General features: G+C 39.9%; 1 protein-coding gene and 1 long non-coding RNA gene across 2 annotated transcripts; one reads left to right on the top strand and one right to left on the bottom strand.

The window, feature by feature from the left end:
- Positions 1-1,646: 1,646 nt before the first annotated feature.
- On the top strand, positions 1,647-9,542 carry dennd6b (DENN/MADD domain containing 6B). Its single transcript, XM_022222752.2, has 20 exons — positions 1,647-1,886; positions 2,370-2,408; positions 2,496-2,538; positions 2,610-2,719; positions 2,807-2,887; positions 3,003-3,108; positions 3,210-3,289; positions 3,559-3,621; positions 4,059-4,114; positions 4,232-4,354; positions 4,444-4,539; positions 5,445-5,539; positions 5,674-5,739; positions 5,827-5,891; positions 7,213-7,302; positions 7,669-7,722; positions 7,818-7,927; positions 8,000-8,102; positions 8,309-8,383; positions 8,881-9,542. Exons 1-20 carry the CDS (start codon positions 1,731-1,733, stop codon positions 9,001-9,003), a joined length of 1,734 nt encoding a protein of 577 aa, XP_022078444.2. The 5' UTR covers positions 1,647-1,730; the 3' UTR covers positions 9,004-9,542.
- LOC127534875 (uncharacterized) lies at positions 5,880-7,206 on the bottom strand. Its single transcript, XR_007943428.1, has 3 exons — positions 6,658-7,206; positions 6,352-6,567; positions 5,880-5,955 (listed from the first exon to the last, which is right to left on the bottom strand). It is a non-coding gene; the product is annotated as an uncharacterized LOC127534875 (long non-coding RNA).
- Positions 9,543-23,125: the final 13,583 nt, after the last annotated feature.

Below are 23,125 nucleotides of genomic sequence, written 5' to 3'. Positions count from 1 at the left end.
TTATTGTTCCCAGGTTTACTATTAAATGTACAGAGTGCTACTTACCGTATTTTAAAATGTACATTACTACACAGAATATTTCAGATTCTTTTACCACAGATCAAGGGTACAGATTGTTGTTGTTCACTGTGTAATGGGTAGAACTCATTTTGATTTAGACTGATTAGCATACAGAACCCTGTGATGTTTATGGTTTACAGCTGAGAACTAGCTGCTAAAAGTACAGAATATTATTTCTTATTTTAGGTGTGATAATTGTCAGTAAACATTCTAAGAAGTGGAAATTAACAGGGTTGTATATAGAGCTGTTCTTGCACAATATTTGTCTCTTAACTGCCCTCAGGATTGTTTTGTTGAGCTTACTGGTTTTACATAACAGGCAGATGCTACAGCTGATGATGCTGTAATTCACATAAACAAGAAAACAAGTCCATCATAATTTAATGTTAACAGTCCAACATGAAAAGGTCAAACACAGCTTTCCTACTGGGTTAAAGAGCAAAAAAACATGGAAAATACTTTGTAAAAGCCAGAGGTCGGTTGCAGCTTTCATTTTTTCTTATAACTTCTCGATGCCCCCCCACCCCCCACCACTAACAATATTCTGGATCCGCCCCTGGTTCAGTTGTTTACATTTTTCAGATTTCAGCATCGTTAACGATGTCTGTAAGTTGGTTCAGGTTGTTCAGTCATTTTTTTTAAGTTCTGCACTTTATTTTCAGATTTACAGTTATATAAAAAGTTATTTATAAAAAAAGTTGCCAAAATGTTTTTGAACCGTACTGAATTTATTTGATTTTGATACTCAGTTACTGGTTACATGCAGACGCTAATAAACTAGTAGGTTACATCAACACATAGCTATGGCACTAATTCAGGTTTGACATTATGATGTTCTGGACCTTTGCTTTAATACATTTTCTCAGACTGGACCACTCTGAATTTTAGTTGAATGCCCCTGTTCTACTGGATGACAATCGTTTTTTTCCCCAACTTGTCAACAAGTTTGTATCGGTCTCTAGGGATGTTTTTGAATTTTTGTTCTGAAAATCTGACCTCTCTGTCAGTTGTTTGTCATTCAGAAATTAGTGCTTGATTCAGTCAACCGATCATGTTGTGGGCCGGTCTGGGCCAAAAATGCCAGAGCTGATTTTTTCCACCCCTGGCAGAACCCAACAGAAGCCAGTAGAACCCAGAAGATCTAGTAAAACTATTAGAACCAGTACAACACAACAGAACCAGCAGAACCAGTGGAACCCAGAAGATCTAGCACAAATACTAGAACCAACTCAACCCAACAGAACAAATAGAACCCAACAAAAACCAGTAGGAACCAGCATTAACCATTAGAACCAGTAGAGTCAGTAAAACCAATAGGAACCAATTAAACCAAGAAAATCCAGTAGAACCAGTAGGAACTAGTATTAACCAGTAGAACCAGTATTCACCATTAGAGCTAGTAGAACCATTTAAACCATTAGAACCTGTACCGATCATTAAAAGTAGAACCAGTAGAACCATAAGAACCAGTAGGAACCAATGAGAACCATTCAAACCAGTAGAACCATGAGAACCACCAGTAGAACCAGTAGAACCTGCGGCCCCAGCTGCCTGCAGTTCCCCGGGCCTCCAGCAGGCGGCTCCCCGGGGCTCCATCCGCCTGCGCCGGTGCAGCTGATGGAGGACCGGAGGATGCGCCGCCGAGCCGTCGGAGCTCCGACCAGGTCGAGATGAACCCGTTCGACGGCTTCGGTTCCCCGCGATACGACGGGGCGGAGGAGGCTGCGGACGGCGGGGACAGCCGCTGCCCCTGGGCCCGCTTCTCCTCCTGGCTGGAGTGCGTCTGTGTCGTTACCTTCGACCTGGAGCTGGGGCAAGCCATCGAGGTACGGCTAGCTTAGCACGGTTAGCATCGGTTATCAATGGGTTTGTGGATCAGAGCAGATCGATGAGGTGATCAGAGGAGGCAGCAGGAGGTTTAGTTCATCAATAAAGACAGAAAAACAACAGATTCCGGCTGGGATTAATTTGAACTAAACTCCATTTTAAAAAAGTCGCATTTTTTATTATTTCCTTACACACACAAACAAACAGTTCTTTGTAAATAATAACAAGTTGTCTCGTAAACAAGATGAGAGTCGGCTGTTGAGTTCGGCTTTGATTTAAAGTGTCTTTATTTGTCTAAATCTAGATTATTCCTCCGCGTTTCTGCTGCTCGTCGGGTTGTTATTGCGGTAAATCACAGCTGAAGCCGGTCAGAAATAAGCGCCTTTTGTCAGGAGGTCTGGTGACGAACTGAACTCAGGCCTTAAATCAGCAAATCTGTGGATGGACTCTGGTCTCAGTCTGTGTTCTGTGTTTGTTTTCAGCTGGTTTATCCTCAGGATGTGAAACTCACTGAGAAAGAGGTAAATCCAAACATCTGTCAGCGTGATTAACATTTAAAGTATTGATTACAGATTATTGATTGTGTTTCTTGTGATTTTTGTCCCCAGAAAACCAGCATCTGCTACCTGTCCTTCCCAGACTCCTACTCAGGTAAGCGCTGCTCTGATTGGTGGTGATGCTGTGGGGGTCAGAGGTCACGTGATCTGTGTGTGATTTCCCAGGATGCCTCGGGGACACGCAGTTCAGCTTCCGGCTCCGTCAGTCGGTCGGCCGCAGAGCGTCCAAGCTCAGAGACGACGTCTACAACAGGGACGCTCCGGTGGCGCTACAGGTGAGACGGCTGCAGACAGGTGATTGATCAGTTTTTCCTGGATCAATAGCAGGCTATTGATCTCTGTTTTTGTTTTTGTCTCCTCAGAGGGAATCGGCTCATTTCTTCGGTTACGTCTATTTCCGACAGGTGAAGGACGTCTCTGTGAAGAGAGGATACTTCCAGAAGGTCTGTTACCTGAACACCTGTACTCACCTGAGGGTCATGTGACTGACGGTCACGTGACGTGTGATCATGTGACTGACGGTCACGTGACGTGTGATCATGTGCCTCTGTGTTTCAGTCCCTGGTGCTCGTGTCCAGGCTGCCCTACACTCACCTGTTCCACTCGCTGCTGCAGATCATTGCACCTGAGTTCTTCGAGAAGCTGGAGCCCTGCCTCGAAGCAGGTGATGATGTCATGCCTACATCACAGCCACAGACCAATCAGAGCTTAGAGTTTTGTCACATGACTTTAAAGCTGTTTTTTTAATGCTCCTCGTCTTCACAGTGTGTAACGAGATCGACCAGTGGCCTTCGCCCGTACCTGGACTGACCCTCAACCTGCCTGTGATGGGTGTTGTCTTACAGGTGAGGAAGGGGGCGTGGCTTTACCGGTGAGCTGGGAGGGTGGGGCTATAGCTTAAAATCAAAGGAGAGGAGTCAACTACAACTCCCAGGGTGCATTTCACTGACGTCTGCTGCAGTGAGCTACATTTTCCTGTCTGTAGTTACCTGATCAAACACTCACACAGCTGACCACAGCAGCAGAGCCTCATGGGTAATGTAGTTCTTAGAGCTGCTGTTCCTCATGTTCTGTTTATAATCTAACTGTATGTGGTTCTGTTGATAAAACTCAGGTGAGGATTCCTTCAAAAGCCGATAAACCAGGAGGAAGTCCAGTCCGACAGACGGCCAAAGAGGTGAGAACCGTTCTGTGTTCCTGTCGGGTTCTATAGTTAATAAAGTTTATACGGTGTCCTCAGGTTCTGTTGTTGATAAAATTTGTTGTCCGTTCTCAGTTAGAACCTCTCGTTGGTTCTGTCTGTTTTTCTGTGGTTATATTGCTAATAAACTTTGTTCTGTGTCCTTAGAACCTTCTGAGGGTTCTGGTTTGGATCGTGTTTGTTCTTTGTTTTAAGAACCTATAGTCAGTTCTGTCATTGATAAATTTGTTCTCTACCCTTAGAACTTCCTGCTGGTTCTGTCATTAATAAAATTCTTTTCTTTGGTCTTAGAAACTCCTGCCAGTTTTTGTTCTCTGCTGGTTCGGTCCTCAAAACTTCCTGCTGGTTCTGTCATTGCTACCGTTTGTTGTTCTCTGGTTCTCTTGTTAATAGACTTTGTTCTCTGTCCGTAGAACCTCCTGCCGGCTCCAACGGTGCTGCCGACCATACATGAGCTGGACCTGTTCAGGTGAGTTTTGCTTCCTGTGTTCTGGTCGTGTGACCATCATATGACGAGGTCGGTTGTGTTCTCCAGGTGTGTTCTCCAGGTGTGTTCTCCAGGTGAACCTCAGTCTGTCCTCCTCAGGTGTTTCCAGTCGGTTCTGATCCACCTGCAGATGCTCTGGGAGCTCACGCTGCTCGGGGAGCCGGTGGTCGTCATGGCGCCGTCCCCCACCGTCTCCTCGGAAACCGTGCTGGCTCTCGTCAGGTAAGTGAACAGTCACCTGTTCTGTGCAGCCAATCAGGGGAGCGGTGATGTGTTGTTGCCACGGTAACGGTGTCCGTGTCCACCTTCAGCTCCATTAGTCCTCTGAAGTTCTGCTGCGACTTCCGTCCGTATTTCACCATCCATGACAGCGAGTTCAGAGAGTACACCACCAGGACACAGGCCCCGTGAGTCTCACACCTGGACACACACCTGGACACACACTTGGACACACACCTGGACACACACTTGGACACACACCTGGACACACACCTGGACACACACCTGGACACACACCTGGACACACACCTGGACACACACTTGGACACACACCTGGACACACACCTGGACACACACCTGAAACTTTATTCACAGAGTGAAGCTGTATTCACACAATCAAACTTCATTTGTACAGTGAGACTTTTATTTACACACTAAAACTGAAACTTTATTCACACTGCAAAAGTTTGTTCTCAGTAAAACTTTATACAGTCAAATTTTATTGACACAATCAAACTTTATTGGCACAGTGAAGCTTTATTTAAACGTCTAAACTTTATTGACACAGTAAAGTGTTGTTGCTGAACGTCTCAGAGTTAATATTTGGTGAAACATGTTTTTGTAAAAGTCACTAACAGATGAAGACCAATCCTCCAGGTGTGTTCACCTGTCTGTCTCTTCTTCTTCTTCTTTGATGGTGTTTTCCTGCCTCCTGCTGGCCAAGTTTTCCATCTTTGTGATGTGTTGTGTTTCATTTTTGTTGCTTTCTGTCTTGTTTTTGTGACTTTTTTATGCCTTGGGATCGTTTTTATTTCTTACCAGTTTTGTTTGTTTTTCTGCCTCGTTTCTCTCGTTTTGTGTTTTTATTCTTTTGTGTCTCCTTTACTTAGTTGTGCATCTTCATGGTTGTTTTGTGTCTCTGGGATCATTTTGTGTGTCTTTTGTGGTTGTTTTGTGTCTCTTTGTTTTGTGTATTTCTTCAGCAGGATGATCTAACAGGATTAATTAAGTTACTGAAGCATCTTTTGATAAAAGTTGTTATCGTCTGTGCACTCACCTGTCTCTCTTTCTTCTTCTTCTTCTTCTTCTCCAGACCAAACGTGGTTCTGGGCGTCACCAACCCGTTTTTCATCAAAACCTTTCAGAACTGGCCTCATATCGTCCGGCTGGGAGAGATCAGGATGGCAGGTGCACGACACTTTAACGTTCTTCTTTCTGTTCATATTTTCATTTCTTCACTTCTGATCGTTTTATTTTTGTTCTTCCTGTCACCTGCTGCAGGTTGATTAACGCTACCTGTCTGATTTATTGATCACTTCCAGGTGATTTACCCAAACAGGTGAAGGTGAAGAAGCTCTCCAAGCTGAAGACACTCGACACCAAACCAGGTAACCTCTTAGTCAGACTCATCAGCTGGTTACAGACACAAGTCCAGGTGTTCCGTGTGTTACAGGTGTGTGTGTGTGTGTGTCCAGGGATCTACACGGCCTACAAGACATTTCTACACAAAGACAAGATCCTCATCAAACGACTGCTGAAGGTGAATAGACCTCTACCAACACCTAGACCTCTATGAACACCTAGACCTCTATGGACACCTAGACCTCTATGAACACCTAGACCTCTATGAACATCTAGACCTCTATGAACATCTAGACCTCTATGAACATCTAGACCTCTATGAACATCTAGACCTCTATGAACATCTAGACCTCTATGAACATCTAGACCTCTATGAACATCTAGACCTCTATGAACACCTAGACCTCTATGGACACCTAGACCTCTATGAACACCTAGACCTCTATGAACATCTAGACCTCTATGAACATCTAGACCTCTATGAACATCTAGACCTCTATGAACATCTAGACCTCTATGAACATCTAGACCTCTATGAACATCTAGACCTCTATGAACATCTAGACCTCTATGAACATCTAGACCTCTATGAACACCTAGACCTCTATGGACACCTAGACCTCTATGAACACCTAGACCTCTATGAACATCTAGACCTCTATGAACATCTAGACCTCTATGAACATCTAGACCTCTATGAACATCTAGACCTCTATGAACACCTAGACCTTTATGAACATCTAGACCTCTATGAACACCTAGACCTCTATGAACACCTAGACCTCTATGAACACCTAGACCTCTATGAACATCTAGACCTCTATGGACACCTAGACCTCTATGGACACCTAGACCTCTATGAACACCTAGACCTCTATGAACACCTAGACCTCTATGAACACCTAGACCTCTATGAACACCTAGACCTCTATGAACACCTAGACCTCTATGAACATCTAGACCTCTATGAACATCTAGACCTCTATGAACATCTAGACCTCTATGAACACCTAGACCTCTATGAACACCTAGACCTCTATGAACACCTAGACCTCTATGAACACCTAGACCTCTATGAACACCTAGACCTCTATGAACACCTAGACCTCTATGAACATCTAGACCTCTATGAACACCTAGACCTCTATGAACACCTAGACCTCTATGGACACCTAGACCTCTATGGACACCTAGACCTCTATGGACACCTAGACCTCTATGGACACCTAGACCTCTATGAACACCTAGACCTCTATGAACACCTAGACCTCTATGAACACCTAGACCTCTATGAACATCTAGACCTCTATGAACATCTAGACCTCTATGAACACCTAGACCTCTATGAACACCTAGACCTCTATGAACACCTAGACCTCTATGAACACCTAGACCTTTATGAACATCTAGACCTCTGTGAACACCTAGACCTTTATGAACATCTAGACCTCTATGAACACCTAGACCTCTATGAACACCAGTTTGCGTTTCACCTTCAGGGCATCCAGAGGAAGAGACCGTCTGAGGTCCAGAGCGCCATCCTGAGGAGACACCTGCTGGAGCTCACACAGAGCTTCATCATCCCATTGGTGAGGCTTCAGCCAATTAGATCGCAGCTGCACACAGCTTCAGGAAGTTGTGGAGTTCCATCAGAAGAGCTGAAAACATCACAAAACAGGAAGAAAATCACAATAATTCAAGAAAAATGTTGTCATTATTGACACTTTTGTGCATTGATATCCAGATTATTGATCATTTAATCTGTTTGTATCCAGATCATTGATAATTTTGTGTGTTTATATCCAGATTATTGACAGTTTTGTGGGTTAATATCCAGATTATTGATCCTTTAGTGTGTTATGATCCAGATTATTGATCATTTATTGTGGTGTTATACTGACTGTATCATGCAGCAGAATGTCCGATCACACTGAACCCTGTGTCTTGTCTGTCAGGAGCGGTACATGGCGAGCCTGATGCCGCTGCAAAGGTCGGTGACGCCCTGGAAGGTAAACAATGATTGGATCCTCGATTATGACATCACAGTGATGTCACCAGTGTGTTTAATATGTTTCAATGTGTTTTTTTGTTGGTCTCGGTTCAGACTCCTCCCCAGATTCGTCCCTTCAGTCAGGATGAGTTCATGTCCACTCTGGACCACACTGGGCCTCAGCTCACCTCCATGCTCAAAGGCGATTGGATGGGACTGTACAGGTGAGTCATGCAGGTGTCCCCAGCGTCCGTCTGTCTGAGTGTTTTAAAGGCGTCTGTCCTGGCTCTTCTCAGGAAGTTCTTCAGGTCTCCAAACTTTGACGGCTGGTATCGTCAACGACACAAAGAGATGACGCAGAAACTGGAGAGTCTTCACCTGGAGGTGGTCTGTGAGGCGGTGAGTCCTGAATCTGTCTGACACAAACAAATTTAGAATATGGACTGATTTTGGGTGTGTGTGTGTGTGTGATCATTCTGTGTTTTTTGTGGTCTTTTTGTGTTTTTTGTGATCGTTTTGTTTTTTTTATGATTTTGTGGTCTTTTTGTGTTTTTTGTGGTCATTTTAAGTGTTTTTGTTGTCATTTTTATCTTGTCTCTCTTCAGGACCTGCTGGGTTGGACCAAAGACAAGTCGGAGGTGGAAATTGTGGATCTGATTCTGAAGCTCAGAGAGAAGTTGGTGAGTTTAGAAATCAAAAGCTGTGACGTATTACCACAGTAATGCTTAGGTTTTCAAATGTTTCATCCATAGATAAACACTTACAGGGACTTTATGGAGACACTAAACCAGCCACGATTCAAGATTTTTGGACTTTTTTCCATTTTCAAGGGGTGGCAATTCAAAATGCGTCCTGTGTTGGATTCGTTCAATCATTCTGATCGAGTGGAAACTGTTCTGTCTGAGTTTTCACCAAATTTTAAGTCTGTTGAGTGATATTTTTAGAGATATCTAATCTTGAAAATGTCTCCTCGGGTTGTTTTAAGAGTGAAAACCTGAAAATATCCAGATCTGAGAACAGGAAGTTCTTAATATTAAGCTAAAAAAAAAAACTTCACAGACCTTATTTTTGGTCCTAAAAAACAAATAAACTATGACCAGAATCTGAGATGATGTTTGTTCTGGTTGTGTTGTTGCTGCTGATGTCACAGGAAGTGCAAATCTGTCTGGTTTTTCAGATTAAAGCGCGCCGACAGCAGCTGCAGGTGAAGGACGGAGTTCTGGACAAACTGGACTCTTTTATAGACTCCATCATCGGATCGCTGCCTGAAGACCTGCAGACCGTCCTCAGCGCACACTGACACACACACACACACACACACACACACACACACACACACACACACACACACACTGACTCATGATGCCTTCACTGACCTCACACCTGAATGAAAATGTTCAAACCTCTGAATGTCACAGCAACTAACATCATCACAAGTTTTGTACCAGACTTTATTCTCCTAACATTTCCACTAAATATCGACTTTATTCTTCCAGTATTCCAAATGTATTATTTCCCTTCAAATATTACATCTTAAAATCAATGAGATTCCCCAAATTTAAAGTCTCTTCGCCTGAAAATTGGACCTTTAGTGGAATATTTAGACTTTATTCTCGATGTAATGAGTGAATTTTCCTGCCCTGATTCTCCGTTAAACATTAAAGTCGATGTGATTGAGATTCTTCACGTCTGTGTGCTTTAAAACCTTCTGTCGGTTAAATGAGAAGCTGCAGAAGTTTCTGTTCCCAGACTGAATGTAACACCAATAATTTACCTCTATGTTCCCACTTTCACAAACTGTAAATAACTTTTGCTTTGAAAAGTAAAAGCTGAATCATTGTCCTGTTGTTTGTCTCGTTATTTCAGCTGGAACCAAATGTTGTGTTTAAATAAGTTCATATCCAGATGATTGACACTTTTAGGACGAGGATGTAATGGGGACATTTTGGACAACAAACTAAACTGATGTTTTTTAAGGTTTCAGACGACAAAACTATTGGCTCACCCATCCAAATAATCAGAATCAGGTGTTCCAATCACTTCCATACTAAACCATGACATTTTTTTCAAGATTTTGGACGACATACTAAACTATGACGTTTTTGTCCATTTTCGGACGACATACTAAACTATGACATTTGTTGTCCATTTTCGGACGACATACTAAACTATGGCGTTTTTTGTCCATTTTCGGATGACATACTAAACTTTGGCGTTTTTTGTCCATTTTGGGACGACATACAAAACTATGGCGTTTTTTGTCCATTTTGGGACGACATACTAAACTATGGCGTTTTTTGTCCATTTTGGGACGACATACTAAACTATGGCGTTTTTTGTCCATTTTCGGACGACATACAAAACTATGGCGTTTTTTGTCCATTTTCGGACGACACACTAAACTATGACGTTTTTTGTCCATTTTCGGACGACATACAAAACTATGACGTTTTTTGTCCATTTTGGGACGACATACTAAACTATGGCGTTTTTTGTCCATTTTGGGAAGACATACAAAACTATGGCGTTTTTTGTCCATTTTTGGACGACATACAAAACTATGGCGTTTTTTGTCCATTTTCGGACGACATACTAAACTATGACGTTTTTTGTCCATTTTCGGACGACATACAAAACTATGGCGTTTTTTGTCCATTTTTGGACGACATACAAAGCTATGGCGTTTTTTTGTCCATTTTGGGACGACATACTAAACTATGACGTTTTTTGTCCATTTTGGGACGACATACGAAACTATGACGTTTTTTGTCCATTTTCGGACGACATACTAAACTATGAATTTTTTTGTTCCATTTTCGGATGACATACCAAACTGTGACATTTTTTGTCCGTTTTTAGACGACATACTAAACTATGACGTTTTTTGTCCATTTTCAGACTTCGTACTAAACTGTGACGTTTTTTGTCTGTTTTTGGACGACATACTAAACTATGACGTTTTTTGTCCATTTTCGGACGACATACTAAGTGTGGTAGCTGGGGGAGGGGGAGTGACATTTTTTGTCCATTTTCGGACGACATACTAAACTATGACGTTTTTTGTCCATTTTCGGACGACATACAAAACTATGGCGTTTTTTGTCCATTTTGGGACGACATACAAAGCTATGGCGTTTTTTGTCCATTTTGGGACGACATACGAAACTATGACGTTTTTTGTCCATTTTCGGACGACATACTAAACTATGAAATTTTTTGTTCCATTTTCGGATGACATACCAAACTGTGACATTTTTTGTCCGTTTTTAGACGACATACTAAACTATGAAGTTTTTTGTCCATTTTGGGACGACATACTAAACTATGACGTTTTTTGTCCATTTTCGGACGACATACGAAACTATGACGTTTCTTGTCTGTTTTCAGGCGGACAACTAAACTATGACGTTTTTTGTCCATTTTCGGACAACATACCAAACTGTGACATTTTTTTTCCATTTTTGGACGACATACTAAACTATGACGTTTTTTGTCCATCTTCGGACGACATACTAAACTATGGCGTTTTTTTGTCTCTTTTCAGACGACATACTAAACTATGACGTTTTTTGTCCATTTTTGGACGACATACTAAACTATGACGTTTTTTGTCCATCTTCGGACGACATACTAAACTCTGACCTTTTTTGTCCATTTTTGGACGACACACTAAACTATGACGTTTTTTGTCCATTTTCGGACGACATACAAAACTATGGCGTTTTTTGTCCATTTTGGGACGACATACTAAACTATGACGTTTTTTGTCCATTTTGGGACGACATACTAAACTATGGCGTTTTTTGTCCATTTTGGGACGACATACAAAACTATGGCGTTTTTTGTCCATTTTTGGACGACATACAAAACTATGGCGTTTTTTGTCCATTTTCGGACTACATACTAAACTATGACGTTTTTTGTCCATTTTCGGACGACATACAAAACTATGACGTTTTTTGTCCATTTTTGGACGACATACAAAGCTATGGCGTTTTTTGTCCATTTTGGGACGACATACTAAACTATGACGTTTTTTGTCCATTTTCGGACGACATACTAAACTATGAATTTTTTTGTTCCATTTTCGGATGACATACCAAACTGTGACATTTTTTGTCCATTTTTAGACGACATACTAAACTATGACGTTTTTTGTCCATTTTCGGACGACATACTAAACTATGACGTTTTTTGTCCATTTTCGGACGACATACTAAACTATGACGTTTTTTGTCCATTTTCGGACGACATACTAAGTGTGGTAGCTGGGGGAGGGGGAATGACATTTTTTGTCCATTTTCGGACGACATACTAAACTATGGCGTTTTTGTCCATTTTCGGACGACATACTAAACTATGAAGTTTTATGTCCATTTTCGGATGACATACCAAACTGTGACATTTTTTGTCCGTTTTTGGACGACATACTAAACTATGAAGTTTTTTGTCCATTTTGGGACGACATCTTAAACTTTGGCGTTTTTTGTCCCTTTTGGGACGACATACTTAAACGATGACATTTTTTGTCCATTTTCGGACGACATACAAAACTATGACGTTTTTTGTCCATTTTCGGACGACATACAAAACTATGGCGTTTTTTGTCCATTTTGGGACGACATACTAAACTATGACGTTTTTTGTCCATTTTCGGACGACATACAAAACTATGACGTTTTTTGTCCATTTTCGGACGACATACTAAACTATGAAATTTTTGTCCATTTTCGGATGACATACCAAACTGTGACATTTTTTGTCCGTTTTTAGACGACATACTCAACTATGACGTTTTTTGTCCATTTTCAGACTTCGTACTAAACTGTGACGTTTTTTGTCTGTTTTTGGACGACATATTAAACTATGACGTTTTTTGTCCATTTTCGGACGACATACTAAACTATGACGTTTTTTGTCCATTTTCGGACGACATACTAAACTATGGCGTTTTTTGTCCATTTTCGGACGACATACTAAACTATGGCGTTTTTTGTCCATTTTCGGACGACATACAAAACTATGACGTTTTTTGTCCATTTTCGGACGACATACTAAACTATGAAGTTTTTTGTCCATTTTCGGACGACATACTAAACTTTGGCGTTTTTTGTCCATTTTCGGACGACATACTAAACTATGACATTTTTTGTCCATTTTCGGACGACATACAAAACTATGGCGTTTTTTGTCCGTTTTTGGACAACACACTAAACTATGACGTTTATTGTCCATTTTCAGACATCATACTAAGCTATGATGTTTTTTGTCCATTTTGGGATGACATACTGAACTATGACGTTTTTGGACAGCATACTAAACCTTGATGTTTTTTTGTCGATTTTTGGAGAAAAACTGACATTTCTTGTCCACTATCGGAGGACATACTAAACTAGGAAAGCACTCAGAGTGCAGACCTCCGCCAAGGACAGAGAGGAAAACAGGAAACCCATGTAGTAAAGGATCATGAGCTGGAATTGAACCTGTGTCTCTGACACAGTTCTGTTTATGAATCACCTTCTTAACCAGTTGAGCTATCTGGACACCTTGCTCCAATTTGTTGGACGACATACTAACCTATGATGTTTTGTCATATTTTGGACCACATACTACAACATACTAAACTAAAAAATTCAAAGTGATCCAGAATCCAGGATCCTTTCCGGATTACCACCAAAATTAAATCAGCTCTTCTTTGCCCCAGCCCTATCATTTATGATATACTGGTGTGGCTGGGTGGGGGGAGGGCAAGAAGGATGTTGTTGTTGTTGTTGTTTTTGTTTTGTTCTAAAAATCGAAAATTAATAAAAACAATATTCATAAAAAAAATTCATGTGAACCTGCCCAGGCGTTTTTGAGTTATCTTGCTGACAGACAGACAGACAGATAGACAAATGCCGGGTGTCACATAACCTCCTTGGCAGAGGTAACTATGACGTTTCTTGTCTGTTTTCAGGCGAAATACTAAACTATGACGTTTTTTGTCCATTTTCGGACGACATACTAAACTATGGCGTTTTTTGTACATTTTCGGACAACATACCAAACTGTGACATTTTTTTTCCATTTTTGGACGACATACTAAACTATGACGTTTTTTGTCCATCTTCGGACGACATACTAAACTATGGCGGTTTTTTGTCTCTTTTCAGACGACATACTAAACTATGACGTTTTTTGTCCATTTTTGGACGACATACTAAACTATGACGTTTTTTGTCCATCTTCGGACGACATACTAAACTCTGACCTTTTTTGTCCATTTTTGGACGACACACTAAACTATGACGTTTTTTGTCCATTTTGGGATGACATACCAAACTGTGACATTTTTTGTCCGTTTTTAGACGACATACTAAACTATGAAGTTTTTTGTCCATTTTGGGACGACATACTAAACTATGACGTTTTTTGTCCATTTTCGGACGACATACGAAACTATGACGTTTCTTGTCTGTTTTCAGGCGAACAACTAAACTATGACGTTTTTTGTCCATTTTCGGACAACATACCAAACTGTGACATTTTTTTTCCATTTTTGGACGACATACTAAACTATGACGTTTTTTGTCCATCTTCGGACGACATACTAAACTATGGCGTTTTTTTGTCTCTTTTCAGACGACATACTAAACTATGACGTTTTTTCTCCATTTTTGGACGACATACTAAACTATGACGTTTTTTGTCCATCTTCGGACGACATACTAAACTCTGACCTTTTTTGTCCATTTTTGGACGACACACTAAACTATGACGTTTTTTGTCCATTTTCGGACGACATACAAAACTATGGCGTTTTTTGTCCATTTTGGGACGACATACTAAACTATGACGTTTTTTGTCCATTTTGGTACGACATACTAAACTATGGCGTTTTTTGTCCATTTTGGGACGACATACAAAACTATGGCGTTTTTTGTCCATTTTCAGACATCATACTAAGCTATGATGTTTTTTGTCCATTTTGGGATGACATACTGAACTATGACGTTTTTTGTCCGTTTTCGGACAGCATACTAAACCTTGATGTTTTTTTGTCGATTTTTGGAGAAAAACTGACATTTCTTGTCCACTATCGGAGGACATACTAAACTAGGAAAGCACTCAGAGTGCAGACCTCCGCCAAGGACAGAGAGGAAAACAGGAAACCCATGTAGTAAAGGATCATGAGCTGGAATTGAACCTGTGTCTCTGACACAGTTCTGTTTATGAATCACCTTCTTAACCAGTTGAGCTATCTGGACACCTTGCTCCAATTTGTTGGACGACATACTAACCTATGATGTTTTGTCATATTTTGGACCACATACTACAACATACTAAACTAAAAAATTCAAAGTGATCCAGAATCCAGGATCCTTTCCGGATTACCACCAAAATTAAATCAGCTCTTCTTTGCCCCAGCCCTATCATTTATGATATACTGGTGTGGCTGGGTGGGGGGAGGGCAAGAAGGATGTTGTTGTTGTTGTTGTTGTTGTTTTGTTCTAAAAATCGAAAATTAATAAAAACAATATTCATAAAAAAAATTCATGTGAACCTGCCCAGGCGTTTTTGAGTTATCTTGCTGACAGACAGACAGACAGATAGACAAATGCCGGGTGTCACATAACCTCCTTGGCAGAGGTAACTATGACGTTTCTTGTCTGTTTTCAGGCGAAATACTAAACTATGACGTTTTTTGTCCATTTTCGGACGACATACTAAACTGTGACATTTTTTGTCCATTTTCGGACGACATACTAAACTATGGCGTTTTTTGTCCATTTTCGGACGACATACTAAACTATGACATTTTTTGTCCATTTTTGGACGACATACAAAACTCTGACGTTTTTTGTCCATTTTTGGACGACATACTAAACTATGACGTTTTTTGTCCGTTTTTGGACAACATACTAAGCTATGAAATTTTTTGTCCATTTTCAGACGACATACTAAGCTATGATGTTTTTTGTCCATTTTGGGAGGACATACTGAACTATGACGTTTTTTGTCCGTTTTCGGACAGCATACTAAACCTTGATGTTTTTTTGTCGATTTTTGGAGAAAAACTGACATTTCTTGTCCACTATCGGAGGACATACTAAACTAGGAAAGCACTCAGAGTGCAGACCTCCGCCAAGGACAGAGAGGAAAACAGGAAACCCATGTAGTAAAGGATCATGAGCTGGAATTGAACCTGTGTCTCTGACACAGTTCTGTTTATGAATCACCTTCTTAACCAGTTGAGCTATCTGGACACCTTGCTCCAATTTGTTGGATGACATACTAACCTATGATGTTTTGTCATATTTTGGACCACATACTACAACATACTAAACTAAAAAATTCAAAGTGATCCAGAATCCAGGATCCTTTCTGGATTACCACCAAAAATAAATCAGCTCTTCTTTGCCCCAGCCGTATCATTTATGATATACTGGTGTGGCTGGGTGGGGGGAGGGCAAGAAGGATGTTGTTGTTGTTGTTGTTGTTTTTGTTTTGTTCTAAAAATCGAAAATTAATAAAAACAATATTCATAAAAAAAATTCATGTGAACCTGCCCAGGCGTTTTTGAGTTATCTTGCTGACAGACAGACAGACAGATAGACAAATGCCGGGTGTCACATAACCTCCTTGGCGGAGGTAACTATGACGTTTCTTGTCTGTTTTCAGGCGAAATACTAAACTATGACGTTTTTTGTCCATTTTCGGACAACATACTAAACTGTGACTTTTTTTTCCATTTTGGGACGACATACTAAACTATGGCGTTTTTTTGTCCATTTTCGGACGACATACAAAACTATGACGTTTTTTGTCCATTTTCGGACGACATACTAAACTATGAAGTTTTTTGTCCATTTTCGGACGACATACTAAACTTTGGCGTTTTTTGTCCATTTTGGGACGACATACAAAACTATGGCGTTTTTTGTCCATTTTCGGACGACATACAAAACTATGGCGTTTTTTGTCCGTTTTTGGACAACATACTAAACTATGACGTTTATTGTCCATTTTCAGACATCATACTAAGCTATGATGTTTTTTGTCCATTTTGGGATGACATACTGAACTATGACGTTTTTTGTCCGTTTTCGGACAGCATACTAAACCTTGATGTTTTTTTGTCGATTTTTGGAGAAAAACTGACATTTCTTGTCCACTATCGGAGGACATACTAAACGAGGAAAGCACTCAGAGTGCAGACCTCCGCCAAGGACAGAGAGGAAAACAGGAAACCCATGTCGTAAAGGATCATGAGCTGGAATTGAACCTGTGTCTCTGACACAGTTCTGTTTATGAATCACCTTCTTAACCAGTTGAGCTATCTGGACACCTTGCTCCAATTTGTTGGACGACATACTAACCTATGATGTTTTGTCATATTTTGGACCACATACTACAACATACTAAACTAAAAAATTCAAAGTGATCCAGAATCCAGGATCCTTTCCGGATTACCACCAAAATTAAATCAGCTCTTCTTTGCCCCAGCCCTATCATTTATGATATACTGGTGTGGCTGGGTGGGGGGAGGGCAAGAAGGATGTTGTTGTTGTTGTTGTTTTTGTTTTGTTCTAAAAATCGAAAATTAATAAAAACAATATTCATAAAAAAAATTCATGTGAACCTGCCCAGGCGTTTTTGAGTTATCTTGCTGACAGACAGACAGACAGATAGACAAATGCCGGGTGTCACATAACCTCCTTGGCAGAGGTAACTATGACGTTTCTTGTCTGTTTTCAGGCGAAATACTAAACTATGACGTTTTTTGTCCATTTTCGGACGACATACTAAACTGTGACATTTTTTGTCCATTTTGGGACGACATACTAAACTATGGCGTTTTTTGTCCATTTTCGGACAACATACCAAACTGTGACATTTTTTTTCCATTTTTGGACGACATACTAAACTATGACGTTTTTTGTCCATCTTCGGACGACATACTAAACTATGGCGGTTTTTTGTCTCTTTTCAGACGAGATACTAAACTATGACGTTTTTTGTCCGTTTTTGGACGACATACTAAACTATGACGTTTTTTGTCCATCTTCGGACGACATACTAAACTCTGACCTTTTTTGTCCATTTTTGGACGACACACTAAACTATGACGTTTTTTGTCCATTTTGGGACGACATACTAAACTATGACGTTTTTTGTCCATTTTGGGACGACATACTAAACTATGGCGTTTTTTGTCCATTTTGGGACGACATACAAAACTATGGCGTTTTTTGTCCATTTTTGGACGACATACAAAACTATGGCGTTTTTTGTCCATTTTGGGACGACATACTAAACTATGACGTTTTTTGTCCATTTTCGGACGACATACTAAACTATGACGTTTTTTGTCCATTTTGGGACGACATACTAAACTATGGCGTTTTTTGTCCATTTTGGGACGACATACAAAACTATGGCGTTTTTTGTCCATTTTTGGACGACATACAAAGCTATGGCGTTTTTTGTCCATTTTGGGACGACATACTAAACTATGACGCTTTTTGTCCATTTTCGGACGACATACTAAACTATGAATTTTTTTGTTCCATTTTCGGATGACATACCAAACTGTGACATTTTTTGTCCATTTTTAGACGACATACTAAACTATGACGTTTTTTGTCCATTTTCGGACGACATACTAAACTATGACGTTTTTTGTCCATTTTCGGACGACATACTAAACTATGACGTTTTTTGTCCATTTTCGGATGACATACCAAACTGTGACATTTTTTGTCCGTTTTTGGACGACATACTAAACTATGAAGTTTTTTGTCCATTTTGGGACGACATCTTAAACTTTGGCGTTTTTTGTCCATTTTGGGACGACATACTTAAACGATGACATTTTTTGTCCATTTTCGGACGACATACAAAACTATGACGTTTTTTGTCCATTTTGGGACGACATACTAAACTATGACATTTTTTGTCCATTTTCGGACGACATACAAAACTATGGCGTTTTTTGTCCATTTTGGGACGACATACTAAACTATGACGTTTTTTGTCCATTTTCGGACAACATACTAAACTGTGACTTTTTTTTCCATTTTTGGACGACATACTAAACTATGACGTTTTTTGTCCGTTTTTGGACAACACACTAAACTATGACGTTTATTGTCCATTTTCAGACATCATACTAAGCTATGATGTTTTTTGTCCATTTTGGGATGACATACTGAACTATGACGTTTTTTGTCCGTTTTCGGACAGCATACTAAACCTTGATGTTTTTTTGTCGATTTTTGGAGAAAAACTGACATTTCTTGTCCACTATCGGAGGACATACTAAACTAGGAAAGCACTCAGAGTGCAGACCTCCGCCAAGGACAGAGAGGAAAACAGGAAACCCATGTAGTAAAGGATCATGAGCTGGAATTGAACCTGTGTCTCTGACACAGTTCTGTTTATGAATCACCTTCTTAACCAGTTGAGCTATCTGGACACCTTGCTCCAATTTGTTGGACGACATACTAACCTATGATGTTTTGTCATATTTTGGACCACATACTACAACATACTAAACTAAAAAATTCAAAGTGATCCAGAATCCAGGATCCTTTCCGGATTACCACCAAAATTAAATCAGCTCTTCTTTGCCCCAGCCCTATCATTTATGATATACTGGTGTGGCTGGGTGGGGGGAGGGCAAGAAGGATGTTGTTGTTGTTGTTGTTGTTGTTTTGTTCTAAAAATCGAAAATTAATAAAAACAATATTCATAAAAAAAATTCATGTGAACCTGCCCAGGCGTTTTTGAGTTATCTTGCTGACAGACAGACAGACAGATAGACAAATGCCGGGTGTCACATAACCTCCTTGGCAGAGGTAACTATGACGTTTCTTGTCTGTTTTCAGGCGAAATACTAAACTATGACGTTTTTTGTCCATTTTCGGACGACATACTAAACTGTGACATTTTTGTCCATTTTCGGACGACATACTAAACTATGGCGTTTTTTGTCCATTTTCGGACGACATACTAAACTATGACATTTTTTGTCCATTTTTGGACGACATACAAAACTCTGACGTTTTTTGTCCATTTTTGGACGACATACTAAACTATGACGTTTTTTGTCCGTTTTTGGACAACATACTAAGCTATGAAATTTTTTGTCCATTTTCAGACGACATACTAAGCTATGATGTTTTTTGTCCATTTTGGGAGGACATACTGAACTATGACGTTTTTTGTCCGTTTTCGGACAGCATACTAAACCTTGATGTTTTTTTGTCGATTTTTGGAGAAAAACTGACATTTCTTGTCCACTATCGGAGGACATACTAAACTAGGAAAGCACTCAGAGTGCAGACCTCCGCCAAGGACAGAGAGGAAAACAGGAAACCCATGTAGTAAAGGATCATGAGCTGGAATTGAACCTGTGTCTCTGACACAGTTCTGTTTATGAATCACCTTCTTAACCAGTTGAGCTATCTGGACACCTTGCTCCAATTTGTTGGATGACATACTAACCTATGATGTTTTGTCATATTTTGGACCACATACTACAACATACTAAACTAAAAATTCAAAGTGATCCAGAATCCAGGATCCTTTCTGGATTACCACCAAAAATAAATCAGCTCTTCTTTGCCCCAGCCGTATCATTTATGATATACTGGTGTGGCTGGGTGGGGGGAGGGCAAGAAGGATGTTGTTGTTGTTGTTGTTGTTTTTGTTTTGTTCTAAAAATCGAAAATTAATAAAAACAATATTCATAAAAAAAATTCATGTGAACCTGCCCAGGCGTTTTTGAGTTATCTTGCTGACAGACAGACAGACAGATAGACAAATGCCGGGTGTCACATAACCTCCTTGGCGGAGGTAACTATGACGTTTCTTGTCTGTTTTCAGGCGAAATACTAAACTATGACGTTTTTTGTCCATTTTCGGACAACATACTAAACTGTGACTTTTTTTTTCCATTTTGGGACGACATACTAAACTATGGCGTTTTTTTTGTCCATTTTCGGACGACATACAAAACTATGACGTTTTTTGTCCATTTTCGGACGACATACTAAACTATGAAGTTTTTTGTCCATTTTCGGACGACATACTAAACTTTGGCGTTTTTTGTCCATTTTGGGACGACATACAAAACTATGGCGTTTTTTGTCCATTTTCGGACGACATACAAAACTATGGCGTTTTTTGTCCGTTTTTGGACAACATACTAAACTATGACGTTTATTGTCCATTTTCAGACATCATACTAAGCTATGATGTTTTTTGTCCATTTTGGGATGACATACTGAACTATGACGTTTTTTGTCCGTTTTCGGACAGCATACTAAACCTTGATGTTTTTTTGTCGATTTTTGGAGAAAAACTGACATTTCTTGTCCACTATCGGAGGACATACTAAACGAGGAAAGCACTCAGAGTGCAGACCTCCGCCAAGGACAGAGAGGAAAACAGGAAACCCATGTCGTAAAGGATCATGAGCTGGAATTGAACCTGTGTCTCTGACACAGTTCTGTTTATGAATCACCTTCTTAACCAGTTGAGCTATCTGGACACCTTGCTCCAATTTGTTGGACGACATACTAACCTATGATGTTTTGTCATATTTTGGACCACATACTACAACATACTAAACTAAAAAATTCAAAGTGATCCAGAATCCAGGATCCTTTCCGGATTACCACCAAAATTAAATCAGCTCTTCTTTGCCCCAGCCCTATCATTTATGATATACTGGTGTGGCTGGGTGGGGGGAGGGCAAGAAGGATGTTGTTGTTGTTGTTGTTTTTGTTTTGTTCTAAAAATCGAAAATTAATAAAAACAATATTCATAAAAAAAATTCATGTGAACCTGCCCAGGCGTTTTTGAGTTATCTTGCTGACAGACAGACAGACAGATAGACAAATGCCGGGTGTCACATAACCTCCTTGGCAGAGGTAACTATGACGTTTCTTGTCTGTTTTCAGGCGAAATACTAAACTATGACGTTTTTTGTCCATTTTCGGACGACATACTAAACTGTGACATTTTTTGTCCATTTTGGGACGACATACTAAACTATGGCGTTTTTTGTCCATTTTCGGACAACATACCAAACTGTGACATTTTTTTTCCATTTTTGGACGACATACTAAACTATGACGTTTTTTGTCCATCTTCGGACGACATACTAAACTATGGCGGTTTTTTGTCTCTTTTCAGACGAGATACTAAACTATGACGTTTTTGTCCGTTTTTGGACGACATACTAAACTATGACGTTTTTTGTCCATCTTCGGACGACATACTAACTCTGACCTTTTTTGTCCATTTTTGGACGACACACTAAACTATGACGTTTTTTGTCCATTTTGGGACGACATACTAAACTATGACGTTTTTTGTCCATTTTGGGACGACATACTAAACTATGGCGTTTTTTGTCCATTTTGGGACGACATACAAAACTATGGCGTTTTTGTCCATTTTTGGACGACATACAAAACTATGGCGTTTTTTGTCCATTTTGGGACGACATACTAAACTATGACGTTTTTTGTCCATTTTCGGACGACATACTAAACTATGACGTTTTTTGTCCATTTTGGGACGACATACTAAACTATGGCGTTTTTTGTCCATTTTGGGACGACATACAAAACTATGGCGTTTTTTGTCCATTTTTGGACGACATACAAAGCTATGGCGTTTTTTGTCCATTTTGGGACGACATACTAAACTATGACGCTTTTTGTCCATTTTCGGACGACATACTAAACTATGAATTTTTTTGTTCCATTTTCGGATGACATACCAAACTGTGACATTTTTTGTCCATTTTTAGACGACATACTAAACTATGACGTTTTTGTCCATTTTCGGACGACATACTAAACTATGACGTTTTTGTCCATTTTCGGACGACATACTAAACTATGACGTTTTTGTCCATTTTCGGATGACATACCAAACTGTGACATTTTTTGTCCGTTTTTGGACGACATACTAAACTATGAAGTTTTTTGTCCATTTTGGGACGACATCTTAAACTTTGGCGTTTTTTGTCCATTTTGGGACGACATACTTAAACGATGACATTTTTTGTCCATTTTCGGACGACATACAAAACTATGACGTTTTTTGTCCATTTTGGGACGACATACTAAACTATGACATTTTTTGTCCATTTTCGGACGACATACAAAACTATGGCGTTTTTTGTCCATTTTGGGACGACATACTAAACTATGACGTTTTTTGTCCATTTTCGGACAACATACTAAACTGTGACTTTTTTTTCCATTTTTGGACGACATACTAAACTATGACGTTTTTTGTCCGTTTTTGGACAACACACTAAACTATGACGTTTATTGTCCATTTTCAGACATCATACTAAGCTATGATGTTTTTTGTCCATTTTGGGATGACATACTGAACTATGACGTTTTTTGTCCGTT

Source organism: Acanthochromis polyacanthus, chromosome 1, assembly GCF_021347895.1.
Source record: "Acanthochromis polyacanthus isolate Apoly-LR-REF ecotype Palm Island chromosome 1, KAUST_Apoly_ChrSc, whole genome shotgun sequence".
NCBI classification, from domain to species: domain Eukaryota; kingdom Metazoa; phylum Chordata; class Actinopteri; family Pomacentridae; genus Acanthochromis; species Acanthochromis polyacanthus.
This window is presented reverse-complemented; position numbering and strand designations above follow the sequence as displayed.